This window comes from Oncorhynchus tshawytscha, linkage group LG13 (assembly GCF_018296145.1).
Source record: "Oncorhynchus tshawytscha isolate Ot180627B linkage group LG13, Otsh_v2.0, whole genome shotgun sequence".
In the NCBI taxonomy this organism is placed as follows: domain Eukaryota; kingdom Metazoa; phylum Chordata; class Actinopteri; order Salmoniformes; family Salmonidae; genus Oncorhynchus; species Oncorhynchus tshawytscha.
In genome coordinates, this window is record NC_056441.1 from 51,484,597 (window position 1) to 51,503,940 (window position 19,344).

General features: G+C 42.6%; 1 protein-coding gene and 1 long non-coding RNA gene across 4 annotated transcripts in view; both read right to left on the reverse strand.

Moving 5' to 3' along the window:
• Nucleotides 1–2,275: 2,275 nt before the first annotated feature.
• On the reverse strand, nt 2,276–3,964 carry LOC112265942. The gene is made up of 4 exons (XR_002955855.2): nt 3,952–3,964; nt 3,373–3,447; nt 3,070–3,101; nt 2,276–2,386 (listed from the first exon to the last, which is right to left on the reverse strand). It is a non-coding gene; the product is annotated as an uncharacterized LOC112265942 (long non-coding RNA).
• A 4,152-nt stretch (nt 3,965–8,116) lies between these two features.
• Nucleotides 8,117–19,344, reverse strand: part of LOC112265096 (FXYD domain-containing ion transport regulator 6) — a 28,813-nt gene continuing 17,585 nt past the window's right edge. The window contains exons 2-8 of one of the 3 annotated variants that reach the window (XM_042295886.1): nt 13,640–13,693; nt 10,498–10,521; nt 10,302–10,343; nt 10,123–10,197; nt 9,976–10,018; nt 9,807–9,856; nt 8,117–9,590 (exon numbers count right to left, since the gene is read on the reverse strand). In XM_042295886.1, the coding sequence (XP_042151820.1) occupies nt 9,541–9,590; nt 9,807–9,856; nt 9,976–10,018; nt 10,123–10,197; nt 10,302–10,343; nt 10,498–10,521; nt 13,640–13,688 (333 nt within the window). In that variant the 5' untranslated portion in view covers nt 13,689–13,693 and the 3' untranslated portion in view covers nt 8,117–9,540. Of the gene's footprint in view, nt 9,591–9,806; nt 9,857–9,975; nt 10,019–10,104; nt 10,198–10,301; nt 10,344–10,497; nt 10,522–13,639; nt 13,694–19,344 lie in introns of all 3 variants that reach the window. The other 2 variants (XM_042295885.1, XM_024442135.2) reach the window with 2 other exon arrangements.

Genomic DNA, 19,344 nt, shown 5'->3' on the forward strand with positions numbered 1-19,344 from the left:
CGGCCACGTTGAAAGTCACTGAACTCTTAAGGAAGGCCATTCTACTGCCAATGTTTGTCTATGGAGATTGCATGGCGGTGTGCTCGATTTTATACACCTGTCAGCAATGGGTGTGGGTGAATTTGCCAAATCCACTATTTTGAAGAGATTGCCACATACTTTTGTATATATAGTGTATTTTGAAAAGAGTTAGCAACGGATGGAAAAAAAGAGTTAGCAACGTTAGCCAACGAATTGAAATGTGCTCAGGATAAATGAATATGTCAAAAACAGCTCCTCCCAATCATTTCGAAAACTAAAGCAGAGACGATGCTTCGACTCACTGCCTTTTCCTCTTTGTTGTTCTAGAAGTCTGAAACAAAGATTGAGATGGAGGAATATATTATGCAGTTGCCTAAGCTATAATAACCTTGTTTCAGGGAGGAAGGTGTTTGCCGTCGTGGTGTTGTGGACTTTCCACTGACAGCTACGGTCCCTGGCTGTAACAACTTATTTATTCTGGGATAATTAGCGCGGCCCCGGCGCCATGATTAATGCACTTTGTCATCGTCAGCACGATATAATCATCCAACGCTGCCTGTAGCCTATAGCAAGATGATGCACTTCAAAACGAGTTCAATATCTCAGCAAAAACAACAGCATGTGGCGCGTACAGTCACATACTGTATACAGTCATTGGGTGCAACACATTTCACGTAGCTTAGGCCTCGTCTGTAGCCTAGGCATGGCCTACGGTCAGTTACATTAAACTGTACGATAACATCCATTCTCTTAGCTTAGGCTAATAATTATGTGACTATAAAATGGGGTCAAATTAAATATAGGTAGAGGTGGTCACTGTCTAGGCTATTTTTAGGCCTCTACCTGTGACAAGGTTGCAAGATCATGAGAATTCGTGGAAAGGATAACACATTGAAGATGGGATGATTGTTGATAGTTCAGAGAACTATAAGCCAAAAATCTTGGCTGTTTTTGTTCAATGTCCATGGGATATTCACCCATTTAGCCTACAGGTAGGTGTGTGTGAGTGTGTTCCTGCCTGGGTGCATGCATGTGCGTGTGTGTGTGTGTGTGAGAGAGAGCGATGGTGATCAAGGAAATGTAAAAGAGTGGGAAAGATTATGATCACAACGGGATGATGATAGGTAAATTAGTCTCTGTGTATGTGTGCATGTGTGTGCATTCACACCCTAACACAGTGTGGCTGTTGTGGGGGTGGAGGACGATGTTTACAGACGGACACTGCTGAGCCTCTTTGACCTAGAGGAGGTCCTGCAGGAGCTGCACAAAAGGGACAAAGAGAGAGGTGTGTAGACTAAGCCTACTGGTCTATTAAAATGCGGTGTATTCATTCATTGGGTTCCCGTTGCAAAACGTTTCGCCTGTTGCGAAAGCGTTTTACAACGGAAACCGTTTGCTCCGAAACGTCCTTCAACGTTTCGTAAAAGCTGCTGAGTGCTTAAAAACGAAAGTTGGAGTTCATTTTTAAATGTATGGTTTCCACTCCATTGACATTCCAATCCAAATAGTCTGTGAAGTGTTTGGCACAAGCTGCACACATGTATAAATGAACAATTCTTCCATGCTCCAAAGTGGAATGAAGTCTGCGGGGTTCAATCCAACTTCTTCCACCTGCATATTGTTTTTTTTAAGAAGGACTTGACTGAACTGCAATTTCCATTTAAGAACTAAACAGAACTCAACAGCTTTTGGATTAAACAGACAAAACATTTTGCAACGCAATCCAACTAATGACTACACCCTTGGATGTTTTTCAGGTTTGCTCATAGCATAAGACAAGTCTATGGTCATGGCCAAACAATGTTTTGCCTCCATCTCGTGGCCACATACGGTATTCATTCACTACTGAAATGATTGAGAGAGGACAGCAGGGTTTGAACCATCACATTTACGGTTACTGGGCACTTAACTTTCTGAGCCATTAATATCCAGACCTCTTGGCAGTGGTTCATTGTAGGCTTCTGCTAACATAGGCTACAGTACTACTTGGCAAAGTAAAGGCCTAATACCACAGAATTACATGATCTCAGTGACTCATTTACATTTTAGCAGATGCTCTTATCCAGAGCGACTTACCGAAGCCATTAGGGTTAAGTGCCTTGCTCAAGAGCACACGGACAGATTTGTCACCTCTGGGATTCAAACTAGTGACCTTTCGGTAACGAATAGGCTATCTGCAACCCAGTATAACACTTTGTCAAATTTACACAGGTTAATTTTCGACTTACTTTGTAATAAACACAGGACAGCTACAGTGGGTCTACAGTTTATCAATAGAAAAGGAACGCAGTCTCACACAATACAGTCAACAACATACAAGTGCCCAGCCGTCCTACGGTAGGTGAACCTCTTCAATCTTTCTTTGCTGGAACACACATAGCAGAAGGGCAGGACATTAACAATAGAATTCACAGAATATTCTCTTGTTAAAAAATAGTGACTTGTAAAATAGTGACCGTTACAATGCCATTTATATATTCCTCCCTTCGGGTGTAGTAGATAGATGTAACATAGTCAAGAATTGAACTAATGGATTTTGGTATGAATGTGAATGAGAGCCTAAATTACTCGTACTATTACGTCTAGTAATATGTACAACTGATTCATTAGAACTATGTACATTGTGGGCCATCATTCATCAGTCATGAATAATCTCGCATTCTTCCAGTACCCAAGAAACACTTGGAAGTGTTCGGGCAGAAAGTATTTAGAGCTGCCACAACTGGTGTTGACCTTGAAAAACTTGGCCCAAACCAAGTGAGATGGATGGCATTCATTAACGGCCTATGCTCCTTATAGGAGTGCTTCAGTCAAGTAAGTCTTCCAGACCCCTTACTCTATGTCTCAAAATGCAAACCAGCAGATGTCACTTAAATACTGCTTCATAACTGCTTTCCCCAGAGCAACTTGCTCAATCGGTCACTGTGGTATCAACAACACCACATGTTCATTTCTTGACCAATGACAGATGGATGTGGACTGCCTCTCATTCAAGATGTAGCCTGTATCTCATCTTTGTATTCCATTGTCTGATATCAGGACACTCACCCGGGGCTTTCCACACTGGCGGATTTTGTTGCCTAGGGGATGAGAGAGAAAGACAATCAGCGAGTACTGATGATACAGTCTATTACAGCACTCCCCATTCCCCTAATAGACAGCAAGGCAATAGAGAACACTATCATTAAATTGGTTTAAAATGGGGTTGTTAGATGTCAGTCAGGTTGGAGAGTGCACACACACACACACACACACACACACACACACACACACACACACACACACACACACACACACACACACACACACACACACACACACACACACACACAGTCTGGTCTGGGGACTCACTGGCCAGCAGGAGAACAGACAGGATCATGATGACAGCAACAAAGGTCAGACCTCCAATACGAAGAGTCTGGTAGTCTACAACACAGAGGACACACCCATCATAAGTTCACCTATGGCAACGTCTCTATCTATCTGTCTGTCTCTCTCTCTTTCTCTCTCTGTCTCTCTCTGTTCTTGTCACTGTCTCTGTCTCTCGCTCTCTCAATTTCAATTCAATTTAAGAGCTTTATTGGCATGGGAAACTTGTTTACATTGCCAAAGCAAGTGAAATAGATGAGAAACAAAACAGTTTTACAATAAACATTACCCTCACAAAAAGTTCCAAAAAAAGGTCATATTATGTGCAAATAGTTAAAGTACAAAAGGGAAAATAAATCAAATATAATATGGTTTGTATTTACAATGGTGTTTGTTCTTCACAAAATGCACTTTTCTTGTGGCAACAGCTCGCTCTCTCTCTCGTTCTCGCTCTCGCTCTCTAGCTCACTCACTCTCTCCTTGCCATTAGGCGTTATCAAATTACCAAATGACTGTCTGTCAGATAATCCTTTCCTGCAGTACCATTTTGTTGTCTCTTACCATACACAAATTCTGCATCAGGGTCGTACTCGGGAGCTGAGGAGAGAGCAGAGAACACGAGTTAAATTCCAAGAGGATATACACACTCTACAGGCCGACACACACATAGGGTTGACAGAAATAGAGTAGACAAAGAAACATACTGTTGTCCCATGAGAGGGGTAGACTCATAAGGAAGTGGTCCCCTCTGATCCTCTACCTACATGGATCTGGGTAAGCGTCAATGGCTGCCTACGCAGGAGGCTCCTGTCTATGTTTATGGTTGTGGATTTCCTGTGCGCCCGATTTCAAATGCCATATGCAGTTTAATGATCCCCATGCAATGTACATACACAAACATACACCATATTGTCTAATATACAGTACCATGGTTTTCAGCCAATCAGCATCCAGGGCTCGAATGTCCCGGTTTCTAATAATACATGACTGGCTCAAAAGTAAACCTGACCCACAGGAAGTCAATGTAAATCTCCCAGAGCATGTCATGCCAAAATGTTTCGATGATCCATGGTACCTGGTTTGTTTGACCGCTCCATAGATAAGGAGCAGGCTAACATGTCTCACTCAGTCAACGGGAAGTAGTGGCGACTGAGAGTGGTTTGCTTGACTACGTGAAGGTGCTTTGGGATTTGTACTGTATGTCTCGCAGTACACCGCGAAGCTAGCTAGCTCGTGTCGGTCTCTATAGCTGTATGCGTAGCAAACCAATGTTTACTATGTAGCTGGAACAACGAGCTAGCACATGGTTCCCTGTGGCTTTCTGCCCATTACCTGACTGGCTAATGATGTACATGAAACATGATCAGGTCACAGGTTGTGCCCCTTGCCTGATAAACCCATAGTATAAGAGAGAACTGGGACTAGAGGGGACACCTATGGGCATGTTCTCCATTTCATTTAAAAAAAAAATGTATTATGGTCAATCACCATGAATTAGAATACAACATAGTGAGTCAAAACATGAAACCTCTGGGCAAAAAAACAAGCTATTTGTGTCTATGACCGGTAATTGAAATGCAGTAGTGTAACACGTACCTCCAGCGGCGGACATGATGGCCGGTCTGTGTGAGTGTCTGTTCGGATGAAGGAAATGAGTAAGAGATATACAAAATCTGCATCCGTGTCTACAACAACATTTGTTGGATCCCTAGTCATTCATTGTAGCATGGCATGCTTTTTGGTTTGACACCGGCGTTGCTGACAGGGCAAAAGTGGTTAAAATGTAACATATTTTTAGTTTGTTTAGTTAGCAAATAATTTATCTCAGTAGCACTACCAATGAAAACAGGCATTCTGTTAGTTCTGAAAGCCATTGTCTCGCGTGGTTATGGATTCAGACGGATTACATTTCAATAATCTGTTTTTAATAAATCTGAGGAATGGTTTTTAATGTTTTTATCCAGTTTTTATGAAAGTCCGTTGACAGGATAAGGAACATTAGATGTCCAAACAAATTGCTTCAGCTGGTTCTTAATCTTCATGTATCTGACTAATTCCTAGAGACGGTAGTAGAGATATTGATTTACACATGCACACACACACACACACACACACACACACACACACACACACACACACACACAATCAGTACTCTGTTCTGTTCTTTTGATCTAAATCTCTATGCCTTTAATCATTAATTGCATGGATTGTGAGATTAAAACGTCCTGGAGTCAATTTTGTTCGGCTAGTCTCACGTGTGTAAGTACGAGCTGTGAAAGTTGTGAGAGTGTATTTGCGTATGTGTAGACATACAGTACCAGTCAAAAGGTTTGGACACACCCTCTCATTCAAGGTTTTTATTTTGATTTGTACTATTTTCTACATTGTAGAATAATAGTGAAGACATTAAAACGATGAAATAACACAAATGGAATCATGTAGTACTCTGCTTTTCCTTCACTCTGCCGTCCAACTCATCCCAAACCATCTCAATTGGGTTGAGGTCTGCTGATTGCGGAGGCCAGGTCATATAGCCCTTACACAGCCTGGAGGTGTGTTTTGAGTCATTGTCCTGTTTAAAAACAAACGATAGTCCCACGAAGCGCAAACCAGATGGGATGGCATCTCGCTGCAGAATGCTGTGGTAGCCATGCTGGTTCAGTGTGCCTTGAATTCTAAATAAATTACGGACAGTGTCATCAGCAAAGCACCCCCACAACATCATACCTCCTTCTCCTTGCTTCACGGTGGGAACCACACATGCGGAGATCATCCGTTCACCTACTCTGCGTCCAAAAATCTCACATTTGGACTCGTCAAACCAAAGGACAGATTTCCACCGGTCAAATGTCCATTGCTCTTGTTTCTTGGCTCAAGCAAGTCTCTTCTTCTTATTGGTGTCCTTTTAGTAGTGGTTTCTTTGTGGCAATTTAACCATGAAGTCCTGATTCACGAAGTCTCCTCTGAACAGTTGATGTTGAGATGTGTCTGTTGCTTGAACTCTGTGAAGCATATATTTGGGCTGCAATCTGAGGTGCAGTTAACTCTAATGAACTTATCCTCTGCAGCAGAGGTAGCTCTGGGTCTTCCTTTCCTGTCGTGGTCCTCATGAGAGACAGTTTCATCATAGCGCTTTGTGGTTTTTGAGGCAGTTGAAGAAATATTCAAAGTTCTTGACATTTTAGGGATTGACTGACCTTCGTGTCTTAAAGTAATGATGTACTGTCATTTCTCTTTGCTTATTTGAGCTGTTCTTTCCATAATATGGACCTGGTCTTTTACCAAATAGGGCTATCTTCTGTATACAACCCCTACCTTATCACAACACAACTGTAAGGCACACCTGTTAATTTAAATGCATTCCAGGTGACTACCTCATGAAGTTGGTTGAGAGAATTGGTTTAACACTTGTTTGGTTATGTGTTATTTCATAGTTTTGATGCCTTCACTATTATTCTACAATGTAGAAAATAGTTAAAAAATAAAAATAAAATAAAAACTGGAATGTGTTGGTGTGTCCAAACATTGACTGGTACTGTATGTGTTCTGTGTGTGATTTTTCAATGCATGGGTGACATACTTTAGCATATAGAAAAGTTATTTATTGCCTTAAATGTCAGCTTAATTCATGAAACGCGACACCCACCTACAACCACCCTCTAAATATGAGACCAGAATGCTTCTGCTTTAACTCCAAGTAAAATGTACTCAATATGGAATTATTATAATTTTCATTCAAGGGCTCGTAGACAAGCATTTCACGGTCAAGTTCACACCCCCTGTATTCGGTGAATGTGACAAGTCAAATTATACGTGATTTGTAGAACACCCTGAGAAAGTCAACATCATTAAAGGCTTATTGCTAGTTCGATAATATTATTCAATGTAATTATAGACCAGTATAGTTTTCCCTTTCACTGATCAATATGTATAGAAGAGTAACACACCATGTTATTGGTATTATAAAGATTGGGGATCAAAATCTGATGCTTTATGAAAAGCTGGCCCTTTCCCCAACTACACAGTGTTTCCCAAACTATACATGATTCGCTGGCTGCGGTTGCTTATGAGTTGCTTGAGTTAAGTAAGCAATAATTCAACAACGTTCATCCGACGAGTGCCCCTATTACGTATTTGAAGTACCAACGGTCGATCTCTAGTCATAGGTTCGGTAGAACCAGGTTGGACTCACCTGTGGTGCTGGAGGGCTCCTCTGGCTGTGTGAGATCCTCTCAGGTGTGTCTCTCCGTCTGTCTCTGCAGTCGGCTGCACTCCAGTCACCTCCTACCCCGTCAACCCCATTCCCTCCCCCATAATTCAGCCTGCCCGGTTTGCCCTGCCCCCAGTCAGCCAGTCATTTACATGTTTACAGGCCTATAAAGCGTGGCCTTCAGACCCGATAAATAGTGTGAGATGGTAACCTTTGGAATCATTTGAGGTGCAGTGTTCACATCACTGTGACTAACCTATGAGGATAGGCACGCCATTTTGTACCTTACCTTTGAAGTAGCACTCACACAACCTTGAGTGACTTTGAGTTTGGGAATTGGCAGGTTCATTGCATTGCCATTGTGTTGTAGTTCTTGGTCGTGTGACTTTGTAGCTTACCACAATTATGACCAGAATCACAGGTGAGCAGTGGTTGGTGGCTATTTTTCTCCATATAAGTCAACCAAACAAGTAAACCATAACATTACAATTAAAACTGCATAAATTAACAAATAAGTGAAGGTTATTGGTGAGAGACACTTTATTTCTATGCTACAAGCACAAAATGCAGCTATTACAATACAACCTCATGCACAGAACGAACAGAGTTAGTTACTTATTGTCGTGACAGTGTTTTTTTTTTTTTGTAACAATAATACTCCGCATAAGACTCCATATATCGTACTGCGTAACAAGCTTTACCTGACATCTGATACAGAGCAAATTATATTTTCCTTTTGTTTTCTTCCACCTAATTTGGCGTCTAAAACTATGACTCTGGCACACTTAGCATCGACACACACTCTCGATCACTCACACACAGGCCCGCTCTCTCATTAACTAAATGCATAACCAATCATACAATACAAAACAGCGAAACGCCATTGGTTGAGAGACTGACTTTGCAATCAGCTACTGTTGCTTCTCAAATAAATGATAGAGGACACAGATTTGCGGCACTGGTGTGGGAACCGGCCAATCCTAGCCAGCCTCTGAGGGCGGTATCGCCCCGGCTCAGCCAATGGCAGAGGAGGAGACTAGATTGGACTTTTTTTTTCTTCTAGGACAAGGCAGTGATACAGCTGATGTAGGAGCTCACTTTACTACAGTAAGTACTGTTGGTGAGCTCCTAGTTAACTCTGATGCATTCTTGTGCTTGGTCAGCAAACTGTGGCAGTTGGATTCTCGTGTGTAAGGCGCAACACAGTCAAAAACACACAACCTCTCAGACACACACACACACACACATACACACACACCACCCAAACTCATGTACCCACACAGGCACACATATTTCAGTATATATAGCTATAACTTTGTATAGACTATTTATACTAATATATATGCATGTATACATAGTATAGAATCTACTACGTGAAAAACCGCATTGAGGACAATTGTTACAAGTGTGATGGTGATAACAGCAACAACAAAAATATAGCAAACAGTAACCTCTAGAATCTAAAGACGATAGAAACACAGAATTTAAGCTAAACACAAACAAGAAAAACATTTCTTGACAAATCTCTTACTTATTAAGAACTGGGGTAAAGACGATCTGTAAAAAGGTGTCACTGGCTAAGACAACAAACTGGAGACAGAATGTCGCAGAAAGGCACAGGTACACACGAGATCACTGAGACACATACACGGGCACAGAGCACGGAACAATAGGTTAGAGGTCTATTTACATCTGCATTATCCCCCCCCACCCCCATCTACACACTCCTATCCTCTACCCAGTGGTCGCACAGTATTTCTTTTGCATCATCTTCATTCTTCATTATCATCTTCGTTCATCATCATTATTTTTTTCCCCAGCATCATCACCTTTGTTGCCGTCGTCATCATCGTCATGGTTGTTGTGTTGGTCGTTAGGTAGTGGTTCAGTGGCAGATGTGGTTGATTCGGTCAGGTGGGGTTCAGTCTGGTTGTGCTGACTCAGTTCTCAGCCTTAGCTTCAGGCTCTGGCTCTGGCTCTGGCTCCTTAGCTGTGATTGGATAGAAGAGGAGGAATCAAGGAAACTCACATGACTTCATGAAAAGCCAGTGAGGCTGGGGTAGTCATTTCAAACAGTGGCCGTAACATGTGGGGGAACCTAGGCATCGACTACGAAAAATCATTCCCAAAGGTTGACCTTGACGATGGACTGGTGTCAAGGGTGTTCTAAGGGGTGTGTGTGAGTGGGGAGTGACAGTTCTCTCACCCTTGGACACGATCAGGGTCTCTGCCGTAGCCTCTTCGTCTCCAGGGGCCCTGCAACAGAACCAAGGGGACAGATGTTGGTTGTCATGGTGACCAGAGACAGAGAACACAGCCCCATAACAACAGAGCAGAAATGTAAATCGACCAATCAGGCACAAATGCTGACTTACTTGGGCTTCTTCTCCTGATTGGAACTGCAGCGACATTTTCGGCCTAGAACCGACAACAAATCATCAACCCGATCTTAAAATCAACAATCGAAGGCCCATAAAGTACATGTGCTGCGTAGGTAGACTTACTGAAGTATGAAGACTTACTGAGGATGAGGAGGATGCCCAGCGCGAAGAGTACCACGCCAAAGACCAGTCCACAGATCCGCAGGCTATGATAGTCTACACAGAGACACAGACGTCTACTTAAGAAACTCTCTTGGCTATCGTAACACTGTCAGTTGATGGGGAAGAGCATCAAGATGCACTAACAGTGGTCTACTTACCATAGACAAATGGGTCCACCTCTTTCTTCTCCTTTTTACCATCTGAAAATACAGGCACAGGGAAAGGCAAGGCAATGAGATACTAGCCATATCGCACATCTAACAATCATAGCAGTTTTCAATGCTGTACATACCAAAAAGTATAACGGGGCTGGGGTTAATGTGGCTAAACACATTGTACACACAGGTTACTCACCCTCTGCACTTGGGTCTGCTACTGCTGACAGAGAGACAGAGAGAGAGACAGAGAGACAGAGACAGAGACAGACAGAGACAGACAGGGAGCGAGAGAGAGACAGAGACACAGAGAGAGACAGAGAGACAGAGACAGAGACAGACAGAGAGAGAGAGAGAAATATACTTATTAATGTCACTGAGGGATATTATGTCAGGATACATTATTGTTAGCCATCAGGGATCATATGGAAGGGATCCTCTGGGAGGAGAAGAGACACCGTCTGGTACCAATAACCATGACAGCCTTTAGTTGGGGAAGAGTGAGCACTTTGGGTCAGAGGTCAGGTTAGATGAAGTGGGGAACAACAGATATCACTAAGGTTCTTTCTAGCAACAGAGATGCATTGGCTGTTCAGATGTGGAGGAAACAGCATAGGAGAAGGGTTAAATATCAGTGCTTGTGTGAATATGTGTTCGTCGATCCAGCTGTTCGATCCTTTGGGAAGAATAAACTTGGTTGAAGCGTTCACAGTGTCCGTCAAGTTCTTACTCTAATAATTAGAACCCAACACTTAGAACATACAGTGCATTTGGAAAGTATTCAGACCCCTTGACTTTTTCCACATTTTGTTACATTACAGCCTTATTCTAAAATGGATTACATAAATGTTTTCCCTCAATCTACACACAATACCCCATAATGACAGCAAAAACAGGTTTTCAGAAAAAAAGATACCTTGTTTACAGAAGGATTCAGACCTTTTGCTATGAGACTCAATTGAGCTCTGGTGCATTATTTTTCCATTGATCATCCTTGAGATGTTTCTACAACTTAATTGGAGTCCACCTGTGGTAAACTCAATTGATTGGATGTGTTTCGAATGGTCCCACAGTTGTCAGAGCAAAAACCAAGCCATGAGGTTGAAGGAATTGTCCGTAGAGCTCCGAGACAGGATTGTTTTGATGCACAGATCTGGAGAAGGGTACCAAAAACATTTTGCAGCATTGAAGGTCCTCAAGAACACAGTGGCCTCCATCATTCTTAAAAGGAAAAAGTTTGGAACCACCAAGACTCTTCCTAGAGTTGGCCGCCCGGCCAAACTGAGCAATCGAGGAGAAGGGCCTTGGTCAGGGAGCTGACCAAGAACCCGATGGTCACTCTGACAGAGCTCCAGAGTTTGTGGAGATGGGAGAACCTTCCAGAAGGACAACCATCTCTGAAACACTCTACCAATCAAAAGGCACATGACAGCCCGCTTGGAGTTTACCAAAAGGCACCTAAAGGACTCTCAGACCATAAGAAAAAAGATTCTCTGGTCTGATGACACCACGATTGAACTCTTTGGCCTGAATGCCAAGCGTCATATCTGGAGAAAACTGGCACCCACCCTACGGTGAAGCATTGTGGTGGCAGCATCATGCTGTGGGGATGTTTTTCAGCGGCAAGGACTGGGAGACTAGTCGGGATCAAGGGAAAGATGAACAGATCAAAGTACAGCAAGATCCTTGATGACAACCTGCTCCAGAGCACTCAGGACCTCAGACTGGGGTGAAGGTTCACCTTCCAACAAGACAATGACAAGTCTCTGAATATCTCGAGGCTGCCAAAGCTGTAATCGCTGCCAAAGGTGCTTCAACAAAGTACTGAGTAAAGGGTCTGAATACTTATGTAAATGTAATATTTCAGTTTGTAATTTTTGTTGAGTGTGTAGATTGTTGAGAAAAACAAAACAATTGAATGCATTTTCGAATAAGGCTGTAGCGTTAGAAGTCAAGGGGTCTGAATACTTTCCGAATGCACTGTAAGTCAGAATTCTTATTGGCTCATATTTGAACGACAGTATGTCACATCAGAGCTTGGATAGGGCTCTTGACAGGCTGCAGTATTCACATCCAGTTGTGCAATGGCACTGGCCTTGTGGATTATTAGTTGAATGGATCGCCTCAGTTATCTCCCGTCCTCCTCCTCCCCTACTCTATTCTTCCAACCCTCACTCACCGTGTCAATTCATTTCCTAAATTCCCATCAGCAAACACTGTCCGGCCCATTGCACAAACCCCAGACCTTCTTTCTGCTCCACTCCCCCATTGTGTGTGTGTGTGTGTGTGTGTGTGTGTGTGTGTGTGTGTGTGTGTGGACGTGTTTAACTATTCTTGTGGGGACCAAGCGAAACAACATTTGACCAACTGGGGATGTTTTGTTAGTCCCCACAAGGTCAAATGCTATTTTCTAGGGGGTTTAGGGTTAAGGTTGGAATTAGTGTTAGGGTTAGAATTACATTAAGTGTTAGGAGCTTAGGGTTAGGGTTAGAGTTAAGGTTAGGTTTTTGGGTTAAGGTTAGGGTAAGGGTAAGACTACAGGCTAGGTTTAGGGATTAGGGAGAATAGAATTTTGAATGGGACTGAATTGTGTGTCGCCAGAAGGTTAGTTGTCCAAGACTGTGTGTGTGTGTGTGTGTGTGTGTGTGTGTGTGTACTCAGCATGTGTATTCATATCAACAGACAGGGAGTCATACAGCATGGGGAGTGTGTGTGTGTATGAAAAACACTGAATTATAGTGGGAGGGAGATTGATAGAGAAAAATGTACATCTGGAGATGGAGAAAGGGAAGAGGGAAAAGGAGAGATGTTTAATCTGGAGACAAAAGAAGAAAGGGAGAGAGAAAGAGAAACCAGAACAGAATGTGAACTGAAGAGAGGTGGGACAATACCAAAGCGATAGAATGTGGAAGGTTGGTCTGATTGACAGACGAGAAAGAGTGAGAGGCAAACAGTATGGATAACACCAGACTTCTATAGAAGAATACATAACATGGATGGCTCAGTTGCTCTCTCAACTGATGTATAGAACCTATGATCTGCAGCAGAGTTAAATAGTTGCTGTATGTGTGTCATGGCCTAAATATACATGTGATATACAGTATATTACATTATACTTGGGATATACATAACGCACACACCCACACACTGTACTACGCATGCAAAGGAAGGAAGCCTCAGGCTCCAGAATAAGTCAATCCACTAATGTTCAGTCAAAACCCCATGCCTGCCATGTCATGCCACGGCCCTCCCCTGTGTCTCCTGCCTCCCTGTGGATAGTGTGGTCGTCGTGCTGGTGTTAGTGGTGTTGGTAGTGGCTGAGGGGCGGAGGGGGCACTTACCAGCCACATACACCAGGAGTGAAAAGAGGAAGAACATAATAGTTTCCATGGTAACTGCAGAAAGAGAGGGAGAGAGAGAGAGACATGTTAGTGGGTAACATGCCACACACATACACACCAAGACACACATGTTCACACAGACAAATACAGTAGGTAAGATTAGAAATGACTCCAAATGAGTGCTCTGCAGAGGAAGGTTTTATTTATATTGGCGTGAAACATCCACTGGTAGATAGATAATGACATTAATCAGGCAGCTGTGATACCTGCAGAAAGAGTGATAAAAAAATGAATGGATCAATACCAATCAAGTGTCTCATTTTCAGTTACATTCTCAAATCAGTACTACACAGACATCTTGATGGGAGTAGAAACTAGATGTAAAAGTTGCCAAGCTGCCGGAGAAATTAGAGTAATGGGTTGAAGATGAGATAATTACAGACAAAAGACAGGTTACAATACTACAGTAGATTACTTGGATTCAGGCTTTTCATGGAAAGAAATTTGCCCTCGAGGCAAAAGAGATGACAACAACCCCTCCATTGCTTCTCCTCTCCTCTCCCAGATTGAGTCTCTCTATCCATCTATCTCCTCCAAGTTATGTGCCCCACTTCCCATGGAGCAAATCCTTTACTGATACCAAAATGCAGATTGTGGGGGAGAGAATACATTTGGCTAGACAGGACCTAAGTCATTAGCATAGTCGCTTAGCACCACAGTCCAGATGCTGTTTGTGTGCTGTGAAAGAATACCATGTTATTGTTTGAGGAGAGTGCACAGTTATGAACTTGAAAATGTATTAATAAACCAATTAGGCAAATTTGGGCAGTCTTGATACATCATTTTGAACGGAAATGCAATGGTTCATTGGATTAGTCTAAAACTTGGCACATGCACTGCTTCCATCTAATGGCCAAAATCTAAATTGTGCCTAACCTGGAATAGTACATTATGGCCTTTCTCTTGCATTTCAAAGACGATGGAAAGAAAATGCATGTTTCTTTTCTTTGTGTTGTTATCTTTTACCAGATCTAATGCGTTATATTCTCCTACATTAATTTCACATTTCCACAAACTTCAAAGTGTTTCCTTTCAAATGGTATCAAGAATATGCATTTCCTTGCTTCAGGTCCTGAGCTACAAGCAGTTAGATTTGTCAATATGTCGTTTTAGGTGAAAATTGAAGAAAAAAGGGACCGATCATTAAGGATAAGAGGTGTGACCTTGCCCTTGAAACAGCTCTAGGTGGTGAGCCCAGCCTCATGGCCACACGTTGAAGTTTCTTAGGATGAATCATGTTCAGGAGGCAGGTAATTTGCTCGATGATAGGGCACCTGATAGTAATTGAGCAACAAATGGCCTAATTGAACTGGGAGAGTGGCCTCACAGCACACATTATGTTGTCATGTTGAATCCAGGCAAATATTCACAGAGCTACACATTTTACATGTCATTCATGGCATTAAGAACATTGCATGTAAAAGCCAAACGGACTTCTCAGTCTAGCACAGAACGTCTCTGTACACAATTATGTGGATGAATTTTTGTCTGTAAACTGGCTGCATGTTTTACCTGGTTGCATGTTATCACTATTCTACCCGGTAACAGTATGTCTGCTTAATATGCCTGCTGTTGTCTATATCCAGACAGGTTCTGGGTTATGACTGGGACAATATCACTCAACCGCCAGTCACTATGGAGCAGACATAAGTGGGTTGTTATGTCTGGCTCTGTGATGTTGCATCTACTCCCACCACCCTCCCCAGCTACACTAAATAGGACAGTGTTGTACTCACGATCCTCTCATTCAGTCAGTCACCGCCCATCCCGACCCTATAGCCCTGGGCTATTCATTAGCAGGAGATGCACAGGCAGGGAGGACGTCTACAGTAGTGGATGACGATGTGTTGTGAAGGCTAATAGACATCTACAGATGTGACCAGAGGTCTTCTGAGAGAGAGGAAAGGGTTAATATGCGTGGCGATTGAGTCCTAACAGCTGCTGCAACCTCAATAAAGACGATCCTGACACCGTTGAAGCTCCGCTCTGTGACTTTTGGCCGTGAATGTTACATCCCATCGTTGTTCAATACAGCATTCTTATCCTCTTCCTTATTCAATCATCATATCCTGTCCTTTTTACCCATCTGGTATATATATATATATAGAGAGAGAGAGAGAGAGAGAGAGTTATCGAGGGATGGATGGATAGATGGAGGTGTAGAGATATAAAGAGAGAGGGAGAGAGGAAGAGGAGCCCACTTAGAACTCTTACACATAGCTACCTTGTTCATGGTACTGATAGCTCATTAACACGGCGACATTCAAAGTATTCAGACCCCTTTGACTTTTTTTCACGTTTTGTTATGGCCTTATTATAAAATTGATGAATTTAGTTTTTTTTCAATCTACACACAATACCCCAAAATGACTAATCAAAACAGGTTGACATTTTTTTTGCAAATTAAAACTTCTTGGTGACAGGGGGGCAGTATTGAGTAGCTTGGATGAATAAGTTGCCCAGAGTAAACTGCCTGCTACTCTGTCCCAGATGCTAATATATGCATATTATTAGTAGTATTGGATAGAGAACACTCTGAAGTTTCTAAAACTGTTTGAATGATGTCTGTGAGAATAACAGAACTCATATGGCAGGAAAAACCTGAGACAAATCCAACCAGGAAGTGGGAAATCTGAGGTTTGTAGTTTCATTTAAGTGATTGCCTATCCAATATGCTGTGTCTTTGGGGCCAGATTGCACTTTCCAAGGCTCCCAGCAGATGTCAACAGTCTTTAGAAAGTTGTTTGAGGCTTCTATTGTAGAAGGGGATCGAATAAGAGCTGTTTCAATAAGTGGTCTAGGCTGTGGGCAATCAGTTGTTTACTGCGCGGTCACGCGGGCGCGCCGTTCCTTCTTTTTCCTCTGTAATGAATACGCTATTGTCCGGTTGGGATATTATTGAAGATTTATTATAAAAAGACCCTAAGGATTGATTGTAAACATCATTTGACATGTTTCTACAAACTGTAATGGAACTCTTTTGACTTTTCGTGTGGATTTTGTGCTCGCGCATTGTGCCTTTGGAATAGTGAACTAAACACGCGAACAAAACGGAGGTATTTGGACATAAATATGGACGTAATCGAACAAAACAAACATTTCTTGTGGAAGTGAGAGTCCTGGGAGTGCATTCCAACGAAGATCAGCGAAGGTAAGTGAAGATTTATAATGCTATTTATGACTTTTGTTGACTCCACAACTTGGCGGGTAACTGTATGGCTTGCTTTTGTGGCTGAATGCTGTTCTCAGATTATTGAATATTGTGCTTTTGACATAAAGCATTTTTCAAATCTGACACAGCGGTTGCATTAAGAACAAGTTTATCTTTAATTCTATGTAAAACATGTATCTTTCATCAAAGTTTATGATGAGTATTTCTGTTATTTGATGTGGCTCTGCAATTTCTCTGGATGTTTTGGAGGCATTTCTGAACATGGCGCCAATGTAACCTGAGGTTTTTGGATATAAATATGAACTTGACCGAACAAAACATACATGTATTGTGTAACTGTTTCTCATGGTCTGAGAGTCTTTTTTTGTGTGTTTTATTTAAAAATATTTTATTGGACATATAAAGAAATACAAAATACAAATTGAACAGATACATCCTTTTACCCCTATACTTATTGAACCACCCCCTCCCTTTAACAACAAAAGCGGCATACATACAAAAAATAAAATGCATTTACGAATGGAAATAATATATAAATATGCACACAAGTACACATACACAAAAATATAAAATATCACAACATACTATCCTTTCCTTCCCACACCCTCCCGTATCCCGTTGGCCGAAATTCTTACTCCTGATCAATAGAAGGCAACTGTTCAAAAAAGGAAATTAAAGGCTGCCATCTCAAGAAAAAGTTACCAGTACATCCTCTCAGAGTGTATTACATGTTTTTCTAAGTGTAGAAAAGACATTAGATCTTTCAAACAAGATGATGCAGTGGCAGGTTTGAAGGATATCCAGTTAATTAAGTAAGATCTGCCGGCGGGCTATAAGGGAGGCAAACGCTACAACGTCATCTTCACTTTTAATGAGACTATGCAACAAAGATGGAACTCCAAATATAGCTATTAGAGGACAAGGCTGCAGGTCAATATCTAGAATTGTAGTATTTAGTATTAAAAAAGGATGACCAATACTCAGACAGCTTAGAACACAAATAACACACATGGGTGTGGTCTGCCAGAGTGAATGAACATCTATCACGTGTCATTCGTGTCTGGGAGGAATTAATTGACAAAGTTTTTCTTTGGTGTAGTGAATTCTCTGCAAGACTTTGAACTGAATTAAACTTAACCGAGCACACGAGGATGTGCAGTTAACCCGAAGGGCTCCCTCCCACCAGTCATCTGCAAGGTCAAGTTCACTACCCCAGTCTGTCTTGATTTTGTTTATTGGAGAGGGTTTAGAGGTCAGCATAATGTGAGAATGCTGTTCATCGACTACAGCTCGGCATTTAACACCATAGTGCCCTCCAAGCTCTTCATCAAGCTCGAGACCCTGGGTCTCGACCCCGCCCTGTGCAACTGGGTACTGGACTTCCTGACGGGCCGCCCCCAGGTGGTGAGGGTAGGCAACAACATTTCCACCCCGCTGATCCTCAACACTGGGGCCCCACAAGGGTGCGTTCTGAGCCCTCTCCTGTACTCCCTGTTCACCCATGACTGCGTGGCCACGCACCCCTCCAACTCAATCATCAAGTTTGCGGACGACACTACAGTGGTAGGCTTGATTACCAACAACGACGAGACGGCCTACAGGGAGGAGGTGAGGGCCCTTGAAGTGTGGTGTCAGGAAAATAACCTCACACTCAACGTCAACAAAACTAAGGAGATGATTGTGGACTTCAGGAAACAGCAGAGGGAACACCCCCTATCCACATTGATGGAACAGTAGTGGAGAGGGTAGCAAGTTTTAAGTTCCTCGGCTTACACATCACAGACAAACTGAATTGGTCCACCCACACAGACAGCATCGTGAAGAAGGCGCAGCAGTGCCTCTTCAACCTCAGGAGGCTGAAGAAATTCGGCTTGTCACCAAAAGCACTCACAAACTTCTACAGATGCACAATCGAGAGCATCCTGTCGGGCTGTATCACCGCCTGGTACGGCAACTGCTCCGCCCACAACCATAAGGCTCTCCAGAGGGTAGTGAGGTCTGCACAACGCATCACCGGGGGGAAACTACCTGCCCTCCAGGACACCTACACCACCCGATGTCACAGGAAGGCCATAAAGATCATCAAGGACAACAACCACCCGAGCCACTGCCTGTTCACCCCGCTATCATCCAGAAGGCGAGGTCAGTACAGGTGCATCAAAGCTGGGACCGAGAGACTGAAAAACAGCTTCTATCTCAAGGCCATCAGACTGTTAAACAGCCACCACTAACATTGAGTGGCTGCTGCCAACACACTGACTCAACTCCAGCCACTTTAATAATGGGAATTGATGGGAAATGATGTCAAATATATCACTAGCCACTTTAAACAATGCTACCTAATATAATGTTTACATACCCTACATTATTCATCTCATATGTATATGTATATACTGTACTCTATATCATCTACTGCATCTTTATGTAATACATGTATCACTAGCCACTTTAACTATGCCACTTTGTTTACATA